This window comes from Staurois parvus, unplaced genomic scaffold, assembly GCF_062004578.1.
Source record: "Staurois parvus isolate SC_StPar_1 unplaced genomic scaffold, SC_StPar_1.0 ptg000727l, whole genome shotgun sequence".
NCBI classification, from domain to species: domain Eukaryota; kingdom Metazoa; phylum Chordata; class Amphibia; order Anura; family Ranidae; genus Staurois; species Staurois parvus.
Genome location: NW_028318523.1, coordinates 2,171,428 through 2,197,500, shown reverse-complemented (window position 1 = coordinate 2,197,500; position 26,073 = coordinate 2,171,428). Strand labels below are relative to the sequence as shown.

General features: G+C 42.6%; 1 protein-coding gene across 1 annotated transcript in view; it reads left to right on the top strand.

Moving 5' to 3' along the window:
- Nucleotides 1-26,073, top strand: part of EPAS1 (endothelial PAS domain protein 1) — a 208,665-nt gene that overhangs the window by 157,299 nt on the left and 25,293 nt on the right. Inside the window, exons 3-6 of the mRNA XM_089653920.1 lie at nucleotides 249-406; nucleotides 3,012-3,096; nucleotides 9,384-9,502; nucleotides 13,675-13,877. Coding sequence (XP_089510046.1) covers nucleotides 249-406; nucleotides 3,012-3,096; nucleotides 9,384-9,502; nucleotides 13,675-13,877 — 565 coding nt within the window. The remainder of the gene's footprint in view (nucleotides 1-248; nucleotides 407-3,011; nucleotides 3,097-9,383; nucleotides 9,503-13,674; nucleotides 13,878-26,073) is intronic.

The window sequence follows — 26,073 nt, the reverse complement described above, 5'->3', positions numbered from 1 at the left end:
CAAGAAAGCTGGAGGCAGTGTCTGAAGGAGGCTGACACTGCACCCACGATCTACTGATCATGGGTGCAATGCTCTGCAGAGTAATGGACCTGAATTTTAAGTTGTGCAACTCTAGACGTCCTTGTTTATGAGGCCTTGATTGTATGTTTTACAGAGCAAAGGGGAGCAAATAAGAGAGGTTCATAGTTATGTTTTACATAGACTTTAAGGGTGTACCCTGTCAATAATGTTGCTTTTCTATCTTGCAGTTTGTCCAGATGGGGACCTCGACACAGACACAGACGCAGAAAAGCAGATTGACAGTTTGTATCTTAAAGCTCTGGAGGGCTTCGTAGCTGTTATTACTCAGGATGGTGACATGATCTACCTGTCTGAAAACATCAACAAGTACATGGGTTTAACACAGGTGAGAAGACACGAGGACAACTTTCATTAATGTTTGGAAGTTCTTATGACTACATTGCATTTTCTTCTGCAATTGTACGATCTACATAAATTTTATATATATATATTGTGGGAACTCGCTTCAAAGTGGTAGAGCTTTTCATTTAAAGCACACAGCGACTCGCTTCTTTAAGGGCCTTTTTGCCCAATTTTATTTAAACAAATGTCCCATAACATAAAGCTTCCCACGCAGGGGTATCCACCATCAAACAAAACGATTCAGCCTCCTGGCTTATACTCAGCTTGATGTCTGTCTCCTGCAGACTACTTCAAGAATTATGGCTCTTGCACACAGCTGGCCACTAGCACACAGCTAGTCTCTAGCAGCCCCTTGCTGCTTTTGGCTTCCACCTCTCCTAGGTGAAGCCCACCTGACTTTCAGGCAGTGACCTCCTGTCTTCCAAGTGGAGCCCTCCTAACTGCTGGGGTGGAGCCCTCCTGACTCTTATCTGCCAGGGTGGAGCCCAGAACCCTGGTCCTGACTCTCTGAAAAGGCCTGCACAGACCTGTGCAATCAGTCTCCTGGACATTCCCAAAACCTTGTCCCAGGATTGGAGATTTCATCCCTCCCAGATCTCTTTGAAATTTCCAGGCTCCAGATCCCAAAATGGACCTTACAAACAAAGGAGGAAAGTGAAAAGCCACTTTCCTCCGTATCAAACACTTACCCTGGAGCCCCTCAACCAGCCTTGTTGAGAATCCTGGGTGACAGATTGCCACACTGTCACAATATATATATATATATATATATATATATATTTCTTTGCCATAATCTGTTACATCAGTTGTTTTCGACTCCTTCTTTCCCCAAAATGTGTAGACTAAACAGCACTGTTATAGATATGCAGATTTGGACTTTTGTCCAAAAGTACATCAATGGTCAATAACATTGATATTGACCTAATAAGCTTACTTCTGGGTTCATCCAAACATGGGTTCAGACCAAACCCAAGAGCATCTTTACCCTTGACCAGCGATGAGCTCAGGCATGTTCGGATAAAGTCTGAACCTGCATGATCTATCCCACCAGGAAGATTTCAAAGCTGATAATCATAGGCAGTGGAGGTATACCCTGTCCTGAAGTTGCACGTATATAAGGGTTGTGTATGCATGCAGTTGCAGGTGGAGAATGCTTCTGCAACCTATGATTGCCTGTCCACTTTGAACCCACCAGAGCTATCCTACCAGGAAGCAGTCAGACGCTTGTTTTATGCAAACTGTTAGAGCCAATTGGTTGTTTCGCAGGCTGGCTGGTAAGTGTTGCTGTGAATTATTTTATTTGCGATGTGTATTGCCTTCCATGTGCACCTTACTGCTAAGGCTGGTTATAGGTTGGGACGGTTGCCATTTTTTTGTGTAGTTGGTTAATTTGGATACAGGGACGCACTGGATGCCTTTGCTCTCATTTTGCTATAGCTGGGCATCACGTGCATCCCTGTACCTTTTTTAAGGAGGGATGAGCTCCTCCAGACACACCTGCCCTTAACTTATCCATTTATACATGTGCTCCTATTATGGAGGCTTTGGAAATTTTAGTTCTATCCACAGTATACAAAGGACCCTTGAGGTGGGACTGTGGCATATGGATGCGTTTGCATTAAAAAACGGGGGTTTGTTTGCACACATTTGCAAACTGTTAGGGCCAAATTGGTTTTCGCAGGCTGGCTGGTAAGTGTTGCTGGGACTCTTGTCTGAACCCACCTGAGCTAATCTTTGGTCAAGAGTTTAGAATGAGCTTTGATTTGGTCTGAACTCATGTTCAGCAGAACCCAGAAGAAAGTTTTATTAGGTCAAAGGTCAATGTCATTGACCCTATATGGCCATGTGGTTATATTAGGTCAATGTTGTAGGGACCATCCCTGCCCCTTTGTGAAGGTGCAGGTGTGGTGTAGGGAATGCCTGTGCCTCAGCTGAAAGCTTCATTTTGGGTTCGGCCGTACATGAGTTCAGACCAAGCTCAAACTCGTCCCTAGTCAAGAGCCAAGTCCTCATCTCAGTTTTTAACCACTATCCCATGGCTTCTTACTAATGCAATGAGCCAGGACACATGACTTTTATGTCAAGATGTGATGGATAACCTGGCTTCACCTTCTCTATAAGATGCAAAATGGTGGCAGCTAGTAGGGGAATAACGAGGTTTTGGGGGCAGATGCGAACAGAGTTTGTGTATCAGTGAGTTATTTATGAACTATATATTTAATTCTATATGCAAAGGTAAGGATTGCTTTCAGTTGATCACTTAAGTCATTTTCTGAAGTGGATCTCTTTGTTCGTCATGTTCTTGTGACAGTCGGAGAGTAACGCACTTTAAAAGTGACTGTATTTGTGTATTGTACAATGCAGTTTAATGAATGAAAGCCGGATTTTAGAGCGACATCAGTTGTGCAGATCATCTTTATGGACTACAACTTTCAGATGTGCAGCTGCGGATCAAACACCCATGAGCTCTATTGATACAACACTTAATATGTAGCAGCACTAGACATTCTGTTTTTGCTAACTTAATAATGGCACCCGCAATGATATGATGGTACATATTTAAAGATAATAATTATTTTCTGTTTTAGGTCGAATTAACAGGACACAGCATCTTTGACTTCACCCACCCCTGCGATCACGATGAGATTAGAGAAAATCTCAGTTTGAAATGTGGTATGTTTGTTTGTATTTGAATTTCCAAAACTATTTTTCTCTACAGCTTTAGTTATTATTATTATACAGTATTTATAAAGCGCCAATAGTTCGCTCAGCGCTGTATATTACAGAGGGGGACAGAACAATACCAATACAATGCAAAACATGAGGGGATTGAGGGCCCTGCTCTTTCGAGCTTACAATCTAGGAGGGAGGGGATGGTGGCACAGGAGGAGATAGCTGTGGGGGATGGAGTGGTAGGAAGAGTGGAGGAGGTCGGCAAGTTAGCAGGGGGTGGGGTAGGCTTCCCTGAAGAGATGGGTTTTCAGGGTGCACCTAAAGGAGAGGAGAGTAGGTGATAATCTGATGGGTTGGGGCAGGGAGTTCCAGAGGATGGGTGACACCCTGGAGAAGTCCTGGAGGCGGGCATGGGAGGAGGAGACCAGAGAAACTAGAGAGAAGGAGGTCTTGTGAGGAGCGGAGTGTGCGTGCTGGGTGGTACTTGGATATTAGGTCAGTGATGTAGTTCGGGGCAGTATGGTGGACAGGTTTGTACGTCAGCGTTAGATTTTGAATCTGAATTAGTTACATTGCTTACCTGTAATATAAATGTCCCACAGTGTGCAGGCTGCTGGATTCTGTAGAATTCTTCACTCCAGGGCTGCCCTGTCCTCTTCCTGCTGCTGTACTTTCAGCGCTCTTGGAGTTAACAGTTTCAGGTCTCCGGGTCTAAATTGAATCACAGTCAGGATTGCTGCAACAAGTCAGTACATCAGAGTATGACTGTGCTTTTATATGGAAACATTTTCTTTGTAATTTATGCATGATCAGCTAAAGTCGTGATACAAGAAAATCCCAAGTTGGCAGGAAGTGGTGATAGTTAAAATTCTGTCCTCACTGAACTAATTTAGTTGCTTTTGACCTAACAGACCCAACGTTGCCAAATTTGTGGGCTGTGAAATTATCTGATTTGTCTGATCACAGACAGATCTGGACATCCTATGATCAAACTTATTGTGTCCTGGACCATGGCAGACCAAGACTAAACAGCAGCCAGGCTAAATCTTCTCTATGTCTTCTCTGCCCAGCCAGAGTGCCGCTGCCAACCAAGTTCAATTATGAGGACCAGGTGCAGGATATATATAGAATGCTGGGAGTTGTACTGGTTTTTTTTTTTTCTTTTTTTTTTGTTGGGGGGTTGGCTGGTGTTGAGGTGCTCTTTCCTTCCCCTTTGCTAATTGCTTGACATACTGAAATGCCATTCTGGGCCAGAATCCTAATTGGAACCAAGTACACATATAATAATTTGTTATGAGTCAAGGAGGGTACACACGCGAAGGCTGTTTGGCTGCATACAATGGATTTCAGCGGCAAGAATCAGTGGATTCTTGCCGGTGGAATGAAAGGTACATGTGAATAGCAGCGATCACCCAGCCTATATAAACTGACAGGCTGACAGCTGCCACCGCTGTTTGCATGTAGCCACACACTAAGCCATTAAAGTGTTACTAACCCAGGACTCTGCATTCACTATATCTGGTCTCCCACAGTGCACGGAACGTGGAAATGCAATTATATTAGTAAATATAAATTGCTAAATACCTTTTCTCATCAGCAATTAGAGCAGTCTTGTGTCCAGCAGAGCACTGATTAAAGCTTACAGGAGGAGTTTTCATTCTCCCCTGATTGTCCTATAAGGCTGTAGGACCCCTAACCCTCTGTCTGGACAGTGCTGACCGGCCCCTGTGCTGATCACATGCACTCTCCCAAGAAAAAAACAAAAAAAAACTCTCTAGCAATACACACCAAACTGAGCATGTGCAGCTTGCCCCCAAGGCTCTGTTCTATCAGCAGATGGATTGGGGACAGTAGAAGGGGAGAATCAGAAAACAGGATCAAACATCCTTTTTTACACAGTGCAGAGGATTAACCCCTTAGCATCTACAGTGACTATATCAAGCATGCTTTACTGCATATACAGATTGATTTTACTGTTGTGGGTTTAGATAGATGTCAGCTGCATTCAGGCTTGGACAACTGTCTCAAACTGCTGATTCTTACCACTGGAACTTGGTGTATGCAGTTAAACAGCTCTGTGAAGGTGGCCTAACAATGAGCACCTATTTTGGGCTGTTACTTTAATGCATACCATTGAAACATTTTGTTTTCAGTCTTAGAAAGTATTATTTTACCGAAAGAGTAGTCAATACTTGGAGTAGACTTCGAGCAGAGCTAGTGAGTTGGTCAACTGTAAGTGGATTCAAACATGTTCATGGGACAAATATAGATCTATACTCCAAAAAAACAAAACAAAAAACCCCTTTAACTCAAAAAAAAAAATGGGGCAGACTCAGTGGACCACTTAATCTTTTATCTGCCTTCACTTTTCTGTTTCTATATCTGTTTAACAAGTGCAAAGCATACCTGCTGATCTGATATAAATCTTGTTAGCTGATAACATCCTTTCTCTGATCCTCTGGTGATTATCAGTTACCTTGCTCCCAGCTATCTCCGGGGACTACAAAACCCTGCCCCTCTGTGTATAGGAGATGAGGGGAGTAGAAGGACGGGTGTGTTTGTTGTCCAAATCATATATATACCTTTTTGTGATATATTAGAATAAATAAATTAAATAAACATAAATTTAAACATAAAGTGTACAATAAAATCCAATAAATCAGTAAAAGTGTCCAAAAAAGTCCAAACAGTGTCCAAAAAATTTCACAAATTTTCAAACTTTTTCATCCAATAGAAGGATTAACTCCTTTTCCATCCAATATGCACCTCAAAGTAAAAAATACAAAATCTAGTGCATTACCTTAATAAATAAAAATAATCACCCCGTGCAAATCACAATTCAATTAAAAAAGATTTGTGCAACAGAGAGAGAGAGAGAAAAAAAAAAAAAAAAAATTATATATATATATATATATATATATATATATATATATATATATATATATATTTAAGTAAAATAAATTATTTCAATCCAAATTGCTTTCTTATAGTGCATATAATCACATAAATCACACTGTGAGCACTCAGTGATCACTACAACTCCGTGTATACCATCAACCAGCACACAGTAGTACTAAATACTATTACCCTTTGTGAGTATTGAAATACTAAGCAATACTATGGATCAGTACTCCTCCATATTCTCTTCAAAGATATTTTTCCAAGGTCCTCAGAAAGATAAGAATGGTCTCAAGACTGGTATTCAAAGCATAGAAATAACTTTTTATTAATCACTTACATTAAAATTCAAGATTTTCAGCTCCAGACATGGTTCTAAACTCAATCCACCAAACCATGTGGAAAACCATGTGTGGATAACCGATAAAATGGCCGCGGCGACACTTCCGGTCTGCGTACGTGCGTCTTGACGTCCCTCCTCTAACGCGTTTCGTCACTTCCGGACTTCGTTTATTTAATTTATTAGAATATATCACAAAAAGGTGTATATATATATATGATATTGCACTTTCTAGGGAGGAAGTATTGACTTTTTGAGGGATTATAAAGGGGAAGGGTGAATATTGATTTTGTTGTCCAAATCAGTAGGGCAGTTTAGGGCAGCCTTATTCAACCTCTTTAATATGCAATTGTCAAAAGATCTTTGTGCAAACCAATGTAAAATCCCACTCGCCAAACAATTGTCCTACTAATTATGATTGCAGCTATCACTGACGTATTTCTCACATCAATCAGATTCTTCTATATTTATAAAGTAGTCCAGTGCAGTCTTTTCTTCTACATAACACTGAATAATTATAAGGCTCCATGCACACTTGGCGTTTCAATAACGCTGGTACCGTTAGCTGTGTAAAGTCACGTTAAAAACGTGAGTTTTTTTAGCATTTTTGTATTAGCGTTTAGCAGCGGTTTTTGCATTTGCATTTTTTTTTTGGTCAAAAAAAGTCCAAAAACACTGGTTTGCTGCGTTTTTCAGCGTTAGAGAATTTTTAAAGCTAAAAAACCCTTTAGAAACCCACTAATTCTGGGTTTTTTTTCCATCCAAAAAACGCCCCTGCTAAAAAACGTTGATTCCAGTCTGTGTGCATGGGCACATAGGATAACATGCTGGGGAGTTTACTGGCTGTAGAAAAAAACATCAAAAGCCAAAAACAGCCGCTGTAAAAACGTCCCGTGTGCACGAGGACTAAATCATTGTATTTAAAAACTGAAAATACATTTTTGTGTGTGTGTGTCCTTTTTTGCTAGCAGTCCATGTATTCAATGTCCAAATGTAAAAACCTCCATGCTTGTAGCCAAACTTCAACATCCACTGCTTGTTATATCCTCCGGGGGAGTCCCACCACCATTCACTACATGCCCTCACCTCTGCTCCATTGACCTATATACATAAATATATTTTTGTGCATTTTTATTCTTCCACAACCTTGATGATATTTGCTGCCTTCTCCTCCACCCCAGATGTAATCTTCAGTTCTATATTATTACAATGGCCTCGAATCAGCATGCAACAGTGACGTCTCCGCTCAAAAACAACAGTGCTTCACCTTCTTTTTATACTACTTTATCTTGATAAAAAAACAATAGAAATACCACTCACAATGCTGGTGCACTTTAAATCCTAGTGCACACTGTAATATCGCTTTAAAAATGCATGAGGATGTCCCCTAATGTCTGAGGATCTGCATTCACTTACTGGGCAAACTCCGGCCGTCGCTTCTGGTGTGGCATGATGTCACGATGCTCCGTCCGACGCGTTTCGTCACGCCTGTGACTTTCTCGAGGGTATCAGGAGCCTGGAGGATATAACGAGCAGTGGATGTTGCAGTTTGGCTATAATCAGGGAGGTTGTTGATTTGGGAATTTTAATGTAAATTTAGTTATGTAGACTAACAAAAGGACATACAATTAAAAAAAAACTGAACAAAAGTACAAATAAAAAAATTGTGAAAAAATTATTTTTGTGTAAGTGCACATTTCAGTATGATGATTTCAAAATATTCACAGTGTTACATTTATACACTAATACAGCACAATCTCTTCTTCTACACAAGTATCTTTTTAACATGGAGGAAACCTTGTAATACTTTTCCTGACTCAGGGACCTTGGGTAATATCTACTGTATCTACAGCTCACAGTGGTTATTAGGGGGTTGCTCCTCACATATGTGGTCAGTGGGAAGAATCAACCTCTTACAGACAGATAAAAAGTTAATTGGTGTCAGTGGGAACTTCTCTGAGAGGCAGTAATTGCTCACGGAACCCCTAGCAACCTCTGGAGGGACCCTAGAATTCTACAGAACCCTGATTGAGAAAGGCGAGCTTAACCCCTTCACGCGGGATCGTCCCGGCGTGCAGTTCCTGCGCCAGGAGGTGGACGGGGCGTGGCTTAGTGTCGTGGCCGCCGTGACATCACAGCCGGTCACATGATCAGGAAAGGTCTTGATCGAAAGAGCGAACCGGGACCTTTCCGTGAGTACCTCACATGTGTGCTGGGAGCACGCAGGGCGCGCGCTCTCAGCGCATATGTTTTTTGCTACATGAACGCAAATGTGCGGCCACTCGGCGTCTAGGCCCAGACGCTGGGAGGCCACAAATTTGTGTGCGGCCGGCGTGAAGGGGTTAAGCTGACCATACATTATACAATTTTCTTGAGAATTTCGCTTTAGATTTACCAAAAACCATATAATATGAAGTGAAACCTAAACAACACTTTCAATTGTATTCAATCAGGCAGGCCCTTGCACTGCATAGTTGAAGGTAAATCTAAAGGAAATTGCACAGAAAATTGTTAAAAAATTGTACAGTGGATGGGCCAGCCTTAGGGTGACAACACTGATTCTCCATAGACACAGTATGGTATGTGATTGATTGTTGTTACTCGGAGACAACACAGGTGTTATTGGCAGGTAATAAGAAAGCAGGAAAAAAAAGAAAAACCTACAACTAATGCAGCCACCGCATCTGACTGGTATGTTAAAATATATTCTATTTTTGTTCCTGGTTTTAAATACACTTGAATCGTACCTCAATGCTACAGGGACAACAAACCTGGTTGTAATAATGCATTGCTATGTATGCTGGTAAGATTAAATTCCTATTTTCAACAAAAATGTTTAACTATATATCGTCTAATGTAATACTGTATGAATGAACCATATCGCACTTCCTTGGTTTTTTCTGAAAAATGTAATAAAAATATTGAAACATAAATTCCTATTTTCATTTTGTAAAGTGCTGTGCAAACTATTGGTACTATATAAATCCTATTTAATAATTCTAATATTAATCATTTTATTGACACGGTCTGTTTTAATTTAACATTAAAGGTGCGGGATTAAGCAAGAAGAGCAAAGAGGCAAGTACAGAACGGGATTTTTTCATGAGGATGAAATGCACTGTCACCAACAGAGGCCGAACCGTGAATCTGAAATCTGCTACCTGGAAGGTAAATAGATGGTTTATTTAAAATGGAAGAAAATACCAGCAAACCTTTATAATGTCAGGTTATGTGTGTTGTGTTTTTTTTTTTTTTTTTTTTTTTTTTTTTTTAAGCAAGAGCTTCAAGTGTCTCTCCTAATTTAAAAAACTCCCTGCTGACAGCTGATTTATTTAATTATAGAAGGGAAAGGGTTTACTGCTGCTGGGGATTGCAGTGTGTGTCATAGCTAGTTGATCTGTAGATGCTGCTTTAGGCTTCGTTTCTTGCAACACGCTCAACCTTATGTTTGGAACATTATATACTCCCTCTAATAATTCAACGAACGGCAAACTATTTATGATGGAATTTTTTTTTTGAGTATTATCAGTTGCATTTTTTTATGTTACTCTTATTACAGATATGTTTTTTTGCCCAGAGCTGTTTTGGCACAGAAAAGAAGATTCTGTAGTAGATTTTGGGGCCAATTCACACTTGTGTGCAGGGGCGGACTTACCATTTGGAAACTCGGGCACTGCCCGAGGGCCTGGGGTCAGTAGGGGGCCCCATGAGATGCCCCTGGTACCTTTTTCATAGGCTTTTTTGAGTTTGGGCAAGGACACGGGCCCCATGATCCCCTATTGCCCGGGGCCCCATGAGTTGTCAGTCCGCCCCTGCTTGTGTGTACTGGAAAGCACGTGCTTTAACATATGCGTTTGCATTATGGGGGAGGGGTGCTTTTTATTTTTCTCTGGGAAAGGACCAAACCAATTATCTAGTGCCCATTAAAGTCACAAATAACTAAAAATGGAATAAAAAAACAACTTAAAATACAGAAGCGCACTGGAGAGGATCAGGCCTGCTTTTTTTGCACTGGTTGTGAATGTGTCTAAATGCACGAAGAGCATGCCTGCACTACTTTGGGAATATTCACACACTTGCGCTGCAGCTCACCACAATGCCAAGGGCGATAATACTCACTGCTGTATGTATGCAATGAGCTGCACTGCCATTCAGAATGCATTTGTTACCTCTCAAAGCCAGCCTAAAAGGTACTGTACACTCCAGTCAAGCAGAATATTTCTTGGCTTCACTCAGCCTCATTGAAGGGGAGGTTGCTGCCCAAAGACTTTGTGTTGATCCTGGTAAATAAAACTTTTATTACAGAATAGATCTTAGGACTCTTTTTAGTGGTAGGTGTGTCCATTTTTTCTGTTTTACAAACTGTTTATTAAAGAAAATCACAAATACAAAAGGTCGATTACAAATATGGGTATATGACAAAATGGTCCTATCATTTTTCTTTCTCTTCGGATCTTTTTGTAACATCGTTTGCTTACAAAGCAAAGCCATGCATTGAGATGCCTGAAGGATAAGGCTATGGTACAAAATACGAACCAATACAGGACAAATAGACCTTTTTAAATGCATGATAACAATAAAAAATCGTATAAGAGAATATTGCTGAGTAAATGTAAAAAAAATTGGTATGATGTCCATGCGTCCCATTTTAGCATTAAAGTGATTGTAATTTTTTTAAATTAACAAACATGTTATTCTTGCTTGCTCTGTGCAATGGTATTGCACAGAGCAGTGCCAATCCTCCTCTGGGGTTCCCCGCTGGCACTCCTTGGCTCCATCCCCCCCCCCCCCTCTCCCATTGAGTGCTGTGGGGGCACTGGTGTGTGCTCGCTCCCAAGGGAGTTGTGTGTGTCCATAAAACACTCAGAAAGGGGCTCAGCCCTGCACCCCCACTCCTAGTCACTGGCTCGGATTGACAGCAACGGGAGCCAATGGCTCCTGCTGCTGTATCTGAGCCAATGAGGAGTGAGATAACTTTAAAAGCCTTCGCTCTCATGCACATTACTGGATAGAGATGTATTTAAGGGTTTGGGAGAGAATCTGCATGCAGAAGGTTTTTTTACCTTGATGCAGAGAATGTAGTAAAATAAAAAATCTTCTGCACTTACACCCACTTTAAATTGCCACACAGAATCATTCAATGTGTGAAAAAAAAACGCTCCATTGCCATATTAGAGTAAATCTGGGAGGAAATTTGGGGAGATGGAAGGTGTTTCCATTTTTGACAACCATCTCATTGATTATGTGCAATTTAACCAATGGGAGCACCAAACAAGCATCCTAGGATTCCAAAGTGTTTTGTTGATGCCACAAGAAAGCAATAGGCCAACACATTTCGGCGGCCAAAAATCCCCCTTCATCATGGCTTCAAGAAATAAGAAAATTGGAATAAGAACTTTTGAGAAACATTGAGTAAAGACTAATATTAATCAACCCAAAAGTTAAATGTCCATGAAGCATTGCAAAATAACTGAATGCGGAAAGGCTTCTTCACAGTAAAAGCTGTGAAAATGTGGAATAAACTCCCTCAAGAGTTGGTTCTGGCCAGCTCAGTAGATTGTTTTAAAGTCCTGGATTCTTTCCTAGATACACAGAATATAACTGGATACTAACATCTACAGTATAGGTAGAGTTGATCCAGGGATTATCCGATTTCCTCTTGGGGGATCAGGAATGAATTTTTTCCCGGCAAGGAGCAAATTGGATCATGCTCAAGAGTAAATTATTTAGGCCATAAATTCTTCAATTTAAAAAAAAAATAAAAATTAAAAATGATGCTAAACCAACACATTTAATCTCATGATTACATTTTAGGGTTTGATATATATTTTGGGTGAATCCTACTTTTGGTGGTTCTTTTGCCACCTTTGACGGATTATTAATTTTTAATTCTCTTATCACTTTTGGGTGATTATTCTTGTCCTTTGAGCATCAGTGATTCTCACATTTGTTTTTAGGGTATCTGATATAAGGTTTTGGAGAAAAGGTTTTTGATGTTTGTACTTTTCAAGGGTGAAAGGTTGACTTTTCTTTGCGGATTATTGAAGAGTTCTGATAATTGTTGTTCGCTATATCCGGTCTCCCCGGACCCTGCAGTCGCTGTATCCGGTCTCCCCGGACCCTGCAGTCGCTGTATCCGGTCTCCCCGGACCCTGCAGTCGCTGTATCCGGTCTCCCCGGACCCTGCAGTCGCTGTATCCGGTCTCCCCGGACCCTGCAGTCGCTGTATCCGGTCTCCCCGGACCCTGCAGTCGCTGTATCCGGTCTCCCCGGACCCTGCAGTCGCTGTATCCGGTCTCCCCGGACCCTGCAGTCGCTGTATCCGGTCTCCCCGGGCCCTGCAGTCGCTGTATCCGGTCTCCCCGGGCCCTGCAGTCGCTGTATCCGGTCTCCCCGGGCCCTGCAGTCGCTGTATCCGGTCTCCCCGGGCCCTGCAGTCGCTGTATCCGGTCTCCCCGGGCCCTGCAGTCGCTGTATCCGGTCTCCCCGGGCCCTGCAGTCGCTGTATCCGGTCTCCCCGGGCCCTGCAGTCGCTGTATCCGGTCTCCCCGGGCCCTGCAGTCGCTGTATCCGGTCTCCCCGGGCCCTGCAGTCGCTGTATCCGGTCTCCCCGGGCCCTGCAGTCGCTGTATCCGGTCTCCCCGGGCCCTGCAGTCGCTGTATCCGGTCTCCCCGGGCCCTGCAGTCGCTGTATCCGGTCTCCCCGGGCCCTGCAGTCGCTGTATCCGGTCTCCCCGGGCCCTGCAGTCGCTGTATCCGGTCTCCCCGGGCCCTGCAGTCGCTGTATCCGGTCTCCCACAGTACACAGAACATGGAAATGGAATTATTTTAGTAAATATAAACTGCTAAATCCCTTTTCTCATCAGCAGTTAGAGCAGTCTTGTGACTTCTTTCGGTGTCCAGCAGAGCAGTGGTTAAAGCTCATGGGAGTAGTTTTCATTCTCCCCTGATTGTCCTATGCTGCAGGACTCCTGACCCTCTGTCTGGACAGTGCTGATTGGCTCTATGCTGATCACATGCACTCTCCCAAAAAAAAACTCTGTAGCAATACACACCAAACAGAACAGAGCCTTGGGGGTAAGCTGCACATGCTCAATCAGCAGATGGATTGGGGACTGTGGAAGAAGGGGAGGATCAGAGAAGACAGGATCAAACATCCTTTTTAGACAATGCGGAGGATTAACCGCTTAGGTTCCACAATGAGTATAACAAGCATGCTTTACTGCATATACAGACTGATTTTACGGTTGTGGGTTTAGTAACAGAAACTGTGTATCCAGTGCCGCATTTCTACCCTTTCTTGGATCTTGCTGATTGACAACTTTGCTCCCTTCTGTCAGGTACTTCACTGCACCGGCACCGTGAAGGTGTACAACTCTTACAATCCGCACACACTCTGTGGCTACAAAGAGCCTCTGCTGAATTGTCTGGTGATGATGTGTCAGCCAATCCAGCACCCCTCCAACATCGACATCCCGCTGGACAGCAAGACCTTCCTGAGCCGCCACAGCATGGACATGAAATTCACATATTGTGATGACAGGTGAGGGCCACCAAAACTCTGAATTTCCATTGCAAAATTCTGTTTCTGTGTGTAGAGGGCAGAGGAGCTGTTGCACTTTCATCTGTCCCTAAAAACGTGATTTTGTGTGATGTCATCCTGTTTGTAGAGGTAGAGTAGAGATCCCCTTTATTTTTCAGTTATCCAGTTCCAACCATGAGAATGCAACAAGAGTGCCAAGCCAAGGGCCAGGAGTCTAAAATACCTTGGTAGTTATTTAGAGACAAATTCAATGTATCTCAGGTGCCACAAGCTCCCCTCCCTCAAGACCTCAACGCCGTGGTCGTTAATTGATTCTTCCTTTCAGTATATCTGCTTGCCCATACATCCTGTACAAACAAGCAGATATTCTGACAGATCTGCAGGAGACCTGCATGGCACCAGCAATCTGCTGATCGCTGGTGAAATGCTTTACGGGCTCCTGCAGACAAAAATAATAAATGCACATTTTTTTTACCTGCAAAAAAGTGCATTTATTATTTTTTTGCTTAAAGGTGAACTTCTCCTTTAAACAGTGAATATGAATTTAAAGAAAATTAAACTCCTGTTGCAGGCTGCTTACCGTATATACTCGAGTATAAGCCGACCCGAATATAAGCCGAGGTACCTAATTTTACCACAAAAAACTGGGAAAAACTATTGACTCGAGTATAAGCCGTTGGTGTCAGTGGGGGGAGGAATAGTGCCCCATCGTTGGTGTCAGTGGGGGGAGGAATGGTGCCCCATCGTTGGTGTCAGTGGGGGGAGGAATAGTGCCCCATCGTTGGTGTCAATGGGGGGAGGAATAGTGCCCCATCGTTGGTGTCAGTGGGGGGAGGAATAGTGCCCCATCGTTGGTATTAGTGACACCAATGATTGGGCACTATTCCTCCCACTGACACCAATGATACTTACCTTGCTGACCCCTGCTCCAGCCTGGGCTCGCTCGCTCCCTCCCTCCCTCTCCCATGGTACACGCTTAGCGGTCAGATGTCTTCCTTCTCCGGCCGCTCTCCTCCTCTTCACTCGCTCGATCTTCGTGGTGCCGCTCGGCTGCTCCTCCTCCAAGCTCCACCTCCTCACCGGTGATTGGGCGCCTGTGTGCCTCTCCTGAGCTACAGTGCCAGCGGCCAGTCACCGGCGAGGATTGATCCCGGGGGTGTGTCCAGATGACAGGGACGGCGTGTCATCCCGCCCACACCTGGAGACGTTGACTCGAGTATAAGCCGAGGGGGCCGTTTTTCAGCACAAAAAATGTGCTGAAAAACTCGGCTTATACTCGAGTATATACGGTAATTATTATTATTATAATACAGGATTTATTTAGCGCCAACAGTTTGCTCAGTGCTTTATAAAATGAAGGTAGACATTACAGTTACAATACAATTTGGTACAAGAGGAAACAGAGGGCTTAATCATACATCCATTAACACTGGGAAGACTTCAGACTATACAGCTGAATACCATTTTTTTAAAATCCTGAACAGTTTTGGATTTATTTTTTTTTTTGTATGTTGCTAAAGAACTAATAACTCATTTCAGATCTGTAACCTTTGACTCGGCGCTCCTGTTGTATTCTTGTGCTTTGAGTTGCTTCCTTGGTACCCATTAGAGGGAATCCTTGATTTATGTGAGTAGCTGAGATGGAGATAGTGAGCTCATTAATTAGTGCATTTTCTTCACTCCTAAAAAAAGAAGTAATTGATTTCATTCTATGGCTCACTTTAACAGAGGCTCTCCCAGTGTTTTTATTTTCTGCTGATAAAATTGTAGTTGACTGTCAGCTCCTGTAGGGTCACATCCCTTTCGTGCTGTTAAACCACCAACATTGCTTTTTAGAACAACATAGTATTAGGTAGAATTACAGACATCTATGGTATTTTAAAGTGGAACTTCCATCTCTCAATCAACATTGACTATTTTTAATCCTTATACTGCTAACATTAGTAAATGGATAGGAAAGTAGATCATATTTACTTGTTTTAAAATTAGTTTTTTTTCCATTACTTCCTGGTTTCCATGCCTAGGCAAATGTCATACATCCCAGAAGTCTTCAGGAGGGGAGGGAGGGTTTTCAGCTCAGCCAATGCCTGAGCGGAGGGCAGATGGATTCCAGGAAGTATGCTTTATGAATCATCTGCCCTTACTCAAGATGGCCACTGCCAGAAATGCTAGGGAGGTGTTTTTCAAAATGATTTCCCGGCAAAATAAAGCATGGAGACCCGGATGGACGGGTGAGTTTGCTTTGGATATTAACAATGAATTAAATAGCATTTTGATACATGGCACTCGGATGCAGTGCAGTTCCACTTTAATGTATTTTAGATGGCCCACCATCAATCTTATTATTAAAGTGGAGTTCCAATCAAGCTGTCAGCAGCTACAAAAATGGTTCCGCGGTGTGTTCCCTGCAGCCCGTTTCATAGGCTGTCTTGTGTTCCAGGAGGCCGGCATCTTCAGTGTGGGCACCCGGCTGTGATAGCTTGCGGCTTCACAGCCAGGTAACCACTGCGCATACGCGAGTAGCGCTGCGCTTTATGAATTGTCCTGTAGTCTTCTGGGACCTGTCACGTGTCCCAAAAGACTACAGGGAGGGAGGACAACGTCTGCTAGGCGATCGGACCAGAAGTGGGAGCGGGTACCTGTCAAATTCGTGTACCCACTCCCCTGCCCCACAAAGGGGTAATTTAATGTGTGTTAAAAGTTAAAACCCTTGTTTCAAGGTGTAGCAGTATATATACAAGGGATCAGCTATTTTGATTCCATCAGTTATCCTTCCTCTGCCTCCTCCTTAGTAATGCTGAACCGTGCTTTCTGATCCCCTCACTGCATACATTAAAAAATGTGTTAAATGTGGGATGTTTCTTGCTAACTCACCTGAAATTCAAGATTCAGGTGGCCACTTTGCTTGTGAAAAGGCCATTTGAATAATCTGGTGGAAAATCTAGTCTGAACGGTGACTGCGTCCTATTGGATACAGACACTGTTCAGGTATTCAGACAGCCGTGGTGCCTGAAGACCATAGCCATCAGAGGAGAGCCTCCATCTATGCTCTTAACATACAGTAGATCAGTTGATTTAATCAAGCCATCTATGGGAAGGGGTGGGGGGGTCTTTAGATATGTCTCTTATTACATCCATAATATCCATGAGCCATACCGGCGGCTGTTTTTTTTTTTCTTTTCATACTTCTTTCGTACGTGGCATAAAAAGAGCTAATCGTTTGCTCTATAGACTAGCATGATTTGGTAATACCCGTGCATTCTACAGATTTATGTGAAATGTACATTTTTATAATGGGTCCAGTTTAATGTGGCATAACTGTTAATACAGCAGGAAAACCTTTTGTGTGGCAGGACATTGAGGTTAGCTACTGTATCTTTACAGTGTATGATAAAAGCGTACTTTTTTTTATTGATCGTATTATAAGTCTTCTATAAAGATATATGTTCTAGAGATTGGTAACTCAGCCGACATATGATACAAGGTAGTAAAAAAAAAATGTAGTCTCTGCTTTACGATGTAAAACAAAGGTTTACCTTTTATTGGGTAATCTACTGACACACTGGTGAGTACGGGCAACAAGGACAGAGGACTGGTGTCTTCGTGAGATCTGTTAGGCGATGGTTTGCTTTCGCTTTGCTTTCTGTGGGTTGTGCCTTTGGACAAAGGTCATTTTATCTATAATAATAGGAAACAAAGGAGCGCCCGACTTCCAAAAAGAATGCAAGTTTTTTGGTAGATTAAGAGGCATTTACGGGCATACTTCGGATTATGAATTTAATTCGTTCTGCGGGACTTTTCGTATGGTGAAAAATTCATAAAAAATGCGTTGAAAACCAATTAATCCGTTCCGGAGGTCAGAAAAAGGTAAAACAAGTCTTATCTGTTCAAAACTCTTTATAAAGTGCACTTTAAAGGCATACTGTACAGAGACATGATTAAAAATTAATTCGTAAAAGCATTGAAAACCAATTAATCCATTCTGGAGGTCAAAAAAAAGTTTTATCTGTTCAAAACTCTTTATAAAGTGCACTTTAAAGGAATAAATACTGTACAGGAACATGATTAAATATTAATTTGTAAATGCATTGAAAACCAAAAAATCCATTCTGGAGGTCAAAAAAAAGTTTATCTGTTTTAAAACTCTTTATAAAGTGCACTTTTAAAGGCATAGTACTGTACAGGAACATGATTAAAAAAAAATTCATAAATGCATTGAAAAGTAATTAATCCGTTCGAATTGCGAGACAAAATTGGTAAACCAAGACATTATTTTCAATGGATTTTCATGCGTAAACCGAAAATTACGTTAACCGAGGCATTCGTAAACCGAGGTACGCCTGTATTGAGAATAACGAATACATCAAGCCAACACGTTCCAGGAGAAAGGACTCTCCCTTCTTCAGGGCTGTTGCTGCATGCTTTTAAATGGGGAAGATTCCCAGTCCAATTATATATTGCCAGGTTTCGGAGGAAAAACTGACAAGTGAGGTTAAATGCGTCATTGCTGTCCTTGGAATCTCAGCTGTCACTCTGTCAGCTTTAACTCCAAAACTTGGCAGATCTATAACCAGCGTGGGAATCTTCCCCATTTAATAGCAAATCTGTAACCAGCATGGGAATTGTCCCCATTTAATAGCTTGCTGCAACAGCCCTGAAGAACGGAGAGTCCTTTCTCCTGAAATGTGTTGGCTTGGTGTACTACTTGTCAATAAACGCCTGTTAATTTACCATCAAACTTGCATTTTTTTGCACTCTTTTTCTATTATTCCAAGTCTACATGTGGAAACAATGTTAAGGCTATACCAGAAAGGCAGCAGCCCAAACACTGAGGGTTTGCCGCCAGTATCCACCATTGGGCATAACAGACTTGGAGGGATATCTCCCAAACCACGCACTTTTGACAAGCGACTTCTCCAGTCAGTCCATTGCGGTCTTCAGCACAAAAGATATTTTGTCTACAATGACATTGACCACAGTGACAATTCTCCATGGTTGTCTGAAGGGTCAGGCAGGTAGGGACACTGCCAAGTCAATGTGCCAATCTGTGGAAGCTGAGCCATAAAAACCATAGATGAATGATGGGTGAAAAAAGTGGTCTGTCAAGTCTACCCTTTTTTTTTTTTTTTTTTAACTGGTAGTTTGCAAGTTGGGATAGGATGAGCTGGAATCCCCCTTTACTACATATGCGTGCATATCAGAGTTTTCTAGATGGCCACATTTATTACAATCAGGGATTCTGTGTATGCACCCAGTAGAGCTAATTTTATCTTGGAGGGAACACCATAATTCTTGGGCTTGCTCTTATGTTTCTAATCAGATAAAGGAACATTGGAATAAATCATGTGCGGCAGGCATTGCTCTGAGAATACGGAACGGAGAGGCTCCCGCTGGAATGTCTTGTATATACAGCACTTAACATACTAAAGTCATGTGTCTAATTTATGTGCTGCTACCAAGGTTAATTCTCAAGAAGGCCGAGTGTTTACTTCTCAAGGGTTTCTGGTTCATATATTCCTTGCAAAATGTATGCGCTGTAATGCCTGAAATGCATTATTATTACCATGACCCATTTAATATCACTTATATACTACTTAATTTAGTCATTTAAAGGGGATGGGTAACCCTAACTATTTTTAATAGTTTGGGATGGCATGGGGAAAGGTTACAACCTCTGTTGGTTTATTTTTTGCTGTTTGTGTCTTGTTGGGGAGATTTGCCTTCATTTCCTGTCCTGGGGACGCAACAGGGAGTAAGCAGAAATGCCTATAAAGGGATGGGAATCCTCCTTATAGGCAGTTGTCACTGGAACAAGTGTACCCAAGGGGAGTTTTTTCCTCTCTCTTCCTGTTCCAGTGGCAACTTCACTATTTGTCCTGGTGATCATTGCCACCAAATTTTGAATTTACCTAACCAGAAAGTGATAAAAGCTACTTGACAGTAGTCCTAATCCTTTCCCATGCCATCTAAAAAAAAAATGGCTGTACATACACTTTAAAGTGGTTATAAAGCCTAAACATTTTTTACCTTCATGCGTTCCTTACATTAAGGTAAAAAATGTTTAGGCATCAGTATTGGCCCCTTGCCTTCCCTTATACTTACCTGAGCCCTGATTTGATCCAGTCCATTTGCAGTAGCTCTTCTCTCCTCTCACTTCTGGGTCTCACAGGTTTTATGAAGACATCAGGCGCCAGTGGCTCCCACTGCTGTCAATAAAATCCAGTGACGAGGCAGTGCACGGGGGGGGGGCTCGAGTCCTGCTGTTTGTGTCAATAGACACAGACTGCGAGGCTCAGAAGTGAGTACGCACAAGTGCCCCCATAGGAAGTGGCTTCCTATTGGGGGCACTAGCCAGAGAGGTGACAGGAGCACTGCTGGGGGACCCGAGAAGAGGAGGTTTGTTATTTAAAAGAAAAAAATTAATTTACTATCACTTTAAGGCTGGTAGTTCAAACTATCCAATTCTCTTTTGAGATTCACCTGTATGTAGTGTATAGTGTGGATGGGGGAATCCGCAGGCGAAATGAAACAAAGCTGATGTGTATGGCTACAGTGAAGGGAAGGAAACAACCCAGAGTGCCGCTCTCCATCAGGACCCAACATGTCACTATAGTAGAAGCAGCCTCAGCCCAACTCCATCTAGGCCACCCTCCTCCCCGACGCATTTCATCACAGCCACAGGACCTCCATGACTAAAAGTGAAACGCATCGGTGACGTGGCCCTTATGGAGCTGGGTTGGGGCTGCTTCTACTATAGTGACTCCGGGTCCTGATGGTGTGCAGCACTCGGGATTATATCCTTCCCTTATACTGCATGCATTCAGCCAGGATGGCCTCTTTTCAGCCTGCACCCTCAGAGTGAGTTACTGGACTGGGACAAACTGGAACCTCGAGCAGCACTCCCAGTTTTTTCAGTGTGTGGGTTCGCAGCTTTACACTCTACAAGATGACCTTTGTTGAAAATTGTGTATGTTATATCCATTGATTTTATGGTGTATGCCTTCTAAGGAAACTGTTCTATGAGACATGTAGCCTCAGACATTAATGGCCTCCTAAGAATGCTAGTTTGCTTGGCTGTCACGTCAATACTTACTGTCTGTCTGTGATCCCTGCCCTGGAATCCTGGGCAGCAAACTAAAAATGTACTTACAAGATTCTGAGACCATCATAGCACTGTACACAAGACAGATTTTCACTCTAAACAAATACACAGTTCGAGTCCCTGTCACCAACTTACAGTATGTGTATATTATAGGCAGGGGCGGACTGACCATTTGTAAACTCGGGCACTGCCTGAGGGCCCGGGATCAGTAGGGGGCCCCATGAGATGCCCCTGGTACCTTTTTCATAGGCTTTTTTGAGTTTGGGCAAGGACACAGGGGCCCCATGAGATGCCCCTGGTACCTTTTTCATAGGCTTTTTTGAGTTTGGGCAAGGACACAGGGGTCCCATGAGTTGTCAGTCCGCCCCTGATTATAGGTATTATTCTAAAGTCTTAGTTGCAGCATTTTTTCTTTTCATAAACCATTTTTATTCACTTGCAATGTGCCCTTGAACTTTGACTACTTCAGGAGAGTCATTACCTTAGCACAGCCCCAGTCCTCTTTGCACATCATAGCCCTCTCCTCTTCTGGGAGTTTTTAATTACGGTCTGTGCGGACTCAGCTCCTTGCTCTGTCTTTACCTCCCTACAAACCCTTTTATGTAGTTGCCAGGGCAGGCATGAAAGGGAAAATTATAGTGTCACTTGAGTGACAGCTGTGAGTCTGCTGGTGCTGCTGGCATCACATCCAAGAATCAACTTCCGGATTATGGCCCCAACAGTACTCACTGAAACATTCAAATGTTTAGAAATCCTTCTGTAACCAATGCCATCAGTATGTTTTGCAACAATAAGGTTGCAAAGGTCTTGAGAGAGCTCTTTGCTTTTACCCATCATGAGTTGTTTCTTGTGTGACACCTTGGCAATGAGACACCCCTTTTTTTTTTTTTTTTTTTATATGCCATCAGTTGAGCTGATATTATTTGCACTGACAAGGGGCAGGATTGCTTTCTAATTACTGATAGATTTCAGTTGGTGTCTTGACTTTCCAAGCCTTTTTGCACCTCCCTTTCTTCAAGTGTCACTACATTTTATTACACATAACTTAATTTCTGAACTTATTTGCTTTGGTTTCTTTGTATGTATGGATTGCATGGGTTGTTACCGACATGGGGAAAATTTCATGTCAATAGCACCTTTTGGAAATATATTTACTGAAAAATGGTGATGTGTTCAATAATTATTTTACCTGCTGTATGCATAAAAATTAGCTGTGGTGATGTCTTAACTTTGATTTAATTTCCTTCCTCTCCACTCCACCCAACCTCCATAGGGGCTGATTTACTAAAACTGCATGGTACAAAATTTGGTGCAGGTCTGCACAGAAACCAATCAGGTTCCAGGTTTTATTGTCAAAGCTGTATTGAACGAGCTGAAGTTAGAAGCTGATTGGTTTCTATGCACAGCTGCACCAGATTTTGCGCTTTCAGTTTTAGTAAATCAGCCCCATAGTGCATAATATTTTTTTTTTATCTCCCTTTTTTCTTTTAATAAAAAAAAAAAAATCAGGCCAGCCCCCATAACCTCCCCCCACCCCCATGCACGTCAGTCAGGAGGAGGCATAGTACTTCACTGGGGACGGGGGGGGCGGGCATAGCAGCACGTCTTTGTGAGGCCCAGTGGCTGAACCCAAAAGAGTCAGCAGGCATTCCGATGATGTTATACAATAAGATGGCGGCATGAGCCCGAGCGGAGGCGGATTTCTGAGAGGATTCTGCAGGACATTGCTGGATCCACTGGGTGGTTGAGTATCTGAATTGTTGAGCTTCTACAACAAAGTGTGCAGGGCTTTGAAAGAAAAAATGGGGGCGAGAGGGTGTTGAGACTATGCAAATGCTTAAAGCGGATCTCCAAAGGATCACCATATTGTTTATCTCCTATGATCATCAGCTCCATCTGGTGGTTGTAATGCAGTATTTTTTTTTTTTTTTTATTGGGGGTTTTCCGGAAAATACAGCATTATGGCCACTAGGAACAAACAATCCTAGTAGATAATCATACTACAAGCAGTACTCGTTCATTCTGAAATCAGGATCTCTTTAACCACTTCCAGTCCGAACACTTTTACCCCCTTCCTGGACAGGCCAATTTTCAGCTTTCAGCGCTATCACACTTTGAATGACAATTGCGCGCTCATGAAACACTGTAACATATTAATTTTTTTAGCATTTTTTTGAGACTAATAAAACTTTATTTTGGTGGTATTTATTCACCACTGGGATTTTTATTTTTTTTGCTATATAAATGAAAATGTCCAAAAAATTTTGAAAAAGTGTTCTTATAAAATTTTGCAATCTTTCTTCATAAATCTTGGCCAAAATTTATTCATTTATCTTTTTAGTAAAAAAAAATAACCCAAATTAGTTTATAAGCAAAAATTTATAATTTTTTTTTATTACATTTTTATCATTTTTATTTTATTTTTTTATATATATTTTTTTTTGTACATACCGTCACCCTAGCAGCACAGTGTCACCATAGTGACACTGTACTACTTGTGGGGGGTGATGATTTTTTTCTCTTACACTGATTGCTTTTATACCCATAAAGGCTGTAAAAGCAATAATTTCTCCTTCTCTCTGGCTGCATTCTTGCAACCATTGAGAAATACTGTGATTGGTCACAGCTTGTCACATGGTACAAGGCTGTTATGAATAGCCTTGTACCATGTGATCTCTGTGATCATTCACGGATTTCACATGTAGTAAGCAATGATGTCAGATGTGACATCTTTACTACTCCATGTGATCACTGATTGGCCAATCAGTGATCACATGATCGGGACCTCACACAGAGGGTCCTGTACAACGATCGGTGTTCCCCTGTGTCCTCCGGACACAGCGGGCACCGGATCGCGGTGCCGCATGCTCCCAGCTAGCGTGCACAGGCTGAAAATGCGGCCACCATTTATGAACAGCAACCCACTCCTGCACTGCCTTCGTCCAACCGTTTTTATATACATGGGTTGGACAGGAAGTGGTTAATATTATGTATGGTGTGGTGTGTCTGGAGGGGCACTGGATCGCAGTGCTGTGCGCTCCCAGGGAGCGCGCACAAGCAGGGAAGTGAGGAGGACAATTATAAACGTCCACCCGCTCCTACACTGCTCCCGTCCAGCCATTTATATACATGGGCCAGACGGGAAGTGGTTAAGGAGTGGATAGGATCAGGTTTAATTCTGCTGCACATTGCTGGGACAAAGTCCTTTTTAGCATCAAGGCAAAAAAAAGTGTGCCCCCAATAATCAGTGAACTACTTTGGCAGCATAGATTGCAAGCAGGGGCGGACTGACCATTTGGAAACTCGGGCACTGCCCGAGGGCCCGGGGTCAGTAGGGAGCCCCATGAGATGCCCTTGGTACCTTTTTCATAGGCTTTTTTGAGTTTGGGCAAGGACACAGGGGCCCCATGATCCCCTATTGCCCGGGGGCCCCATGAGTTGTCAGTCCGCCCGATTGCAAGTCCAGCCTTTTCTTTGTGACCCTCTCCTGCTGGAGCACCCAAGGCAGCCGCCCCTTCTGCCCACCCCTCGCCCCAGACCTGTATTATTTGGTGCAGTAGAGGGAGATTTTCTGACTGCGGTTGTAATCTTGTAGTAAATCTGTTTCCTAAAGTATCTTCCAGCTTCTGCTTAGCTTTGCCCTGCTGTGCCACACAAATTGCTAAATGTCCCCAGTGTGTGACATGGCACAAACAATAAAAGTCATATATTAAATTGAAGTGTTTCCACAACAGACGCCTGTTTGCTTGTTTTTGCCCTCTGTGCGGTGTTTACTTTACCGCAGGGCCACATCATGTGAAAAAGACATTTTAATGAGTTTTATAATTGACGTGGTTTCCAGGCTGTTTGTGCTGCGGCTTGGCACCGCGCAAACAGCCGCTTTCTCTGACCTCCGAGCACAGCATAACCGTTTTATAGTCGGAGATTACAAGGTTTTCCTCAAGGTGTGGAACACGACTGGAGTGTCACTGCCTTCCCTATGGAATTCATAACAAACTCAAAGGGAAAGCTGAGTGTATATTCACTGATCACAGCGTTAGTTATTATTGCTCTGTTTACCTTAACCACTTGCCCTCCAGAGGATTTACCCTCCCCCCCCCCCCTTCCTGACCAGGCCATTTTTTGCATTACGGCGCTGCGTTACTTTAACTTACAATTGCACGGTCATGCAACGCTGCACCCAAATGAAATGTATGTCCTTTTTTTCCCACCAATAGAGCTTTCTTTCGGTGGTATTTGATTGCCTGTGGATTTTCTATTTTGTGCGCTATGAAAAAAAAAACCTGACAATTTTGAGCAAAAAAAAAAACAATATTTTGGAGTTTTTGCTATTAAACATGTCCAGTAAAAAAAAATTTAAAAATCAAATTCGACATAAATTTAGGGCAAAATGCATTCTGCTACATGTCTTTGCTAAAAAAAAAAAATCGCAATGCATGTAAATGAATTGGTTTACGTGACAGTTATAGCGTTTACAAATGGCGGTATATATACTGGGTTTTTTTTTTTTTTACTAGTGTCTTGGACCAATCATCTACTGAATATCTGCCCCCGTCCTAATTCACTGTATAGTGGAGTGCATGCACTTAGAAGAATCGCACTGAAGCCGTGTTCAGACAATGAAACTTCCTTTATTGAGATAAGGCATGGAGGCTTTTATGGGCAAGCTGCTAGTGCTGTGTGCAGAGGTCATGTGAGCGTAGTGTCACTAGACTACGTATATATGCTTCTGATTGGTCATAAACTTCCTCCAGGATCCAAACATCATCGTCTTGGGTGTAGCTCCGGATGGAGGCGCCATCTTAATTACAAGCTCTTCACTCGATGGGGGGGGGGGGGGAGTCATCTGGCAGCCATTTTGAGCAAGAAAATAGAATAGCTGTACATATATATATACATTGCAAAATGGTCATTTTACTTAATTCCATCACACTAGTAATGGTGGCGATCTGGTAGCGGGTCTGCGGCGGGCATTCTGACACTGGAGGGAACTGACTTGGTGTCACTGACATTTTTCAGTGACACCAATACAGTGATAAAATAAAAATAAAAAGCACTGACACTGTACTAATGGCACTGGGCAGGAAGGGGTGA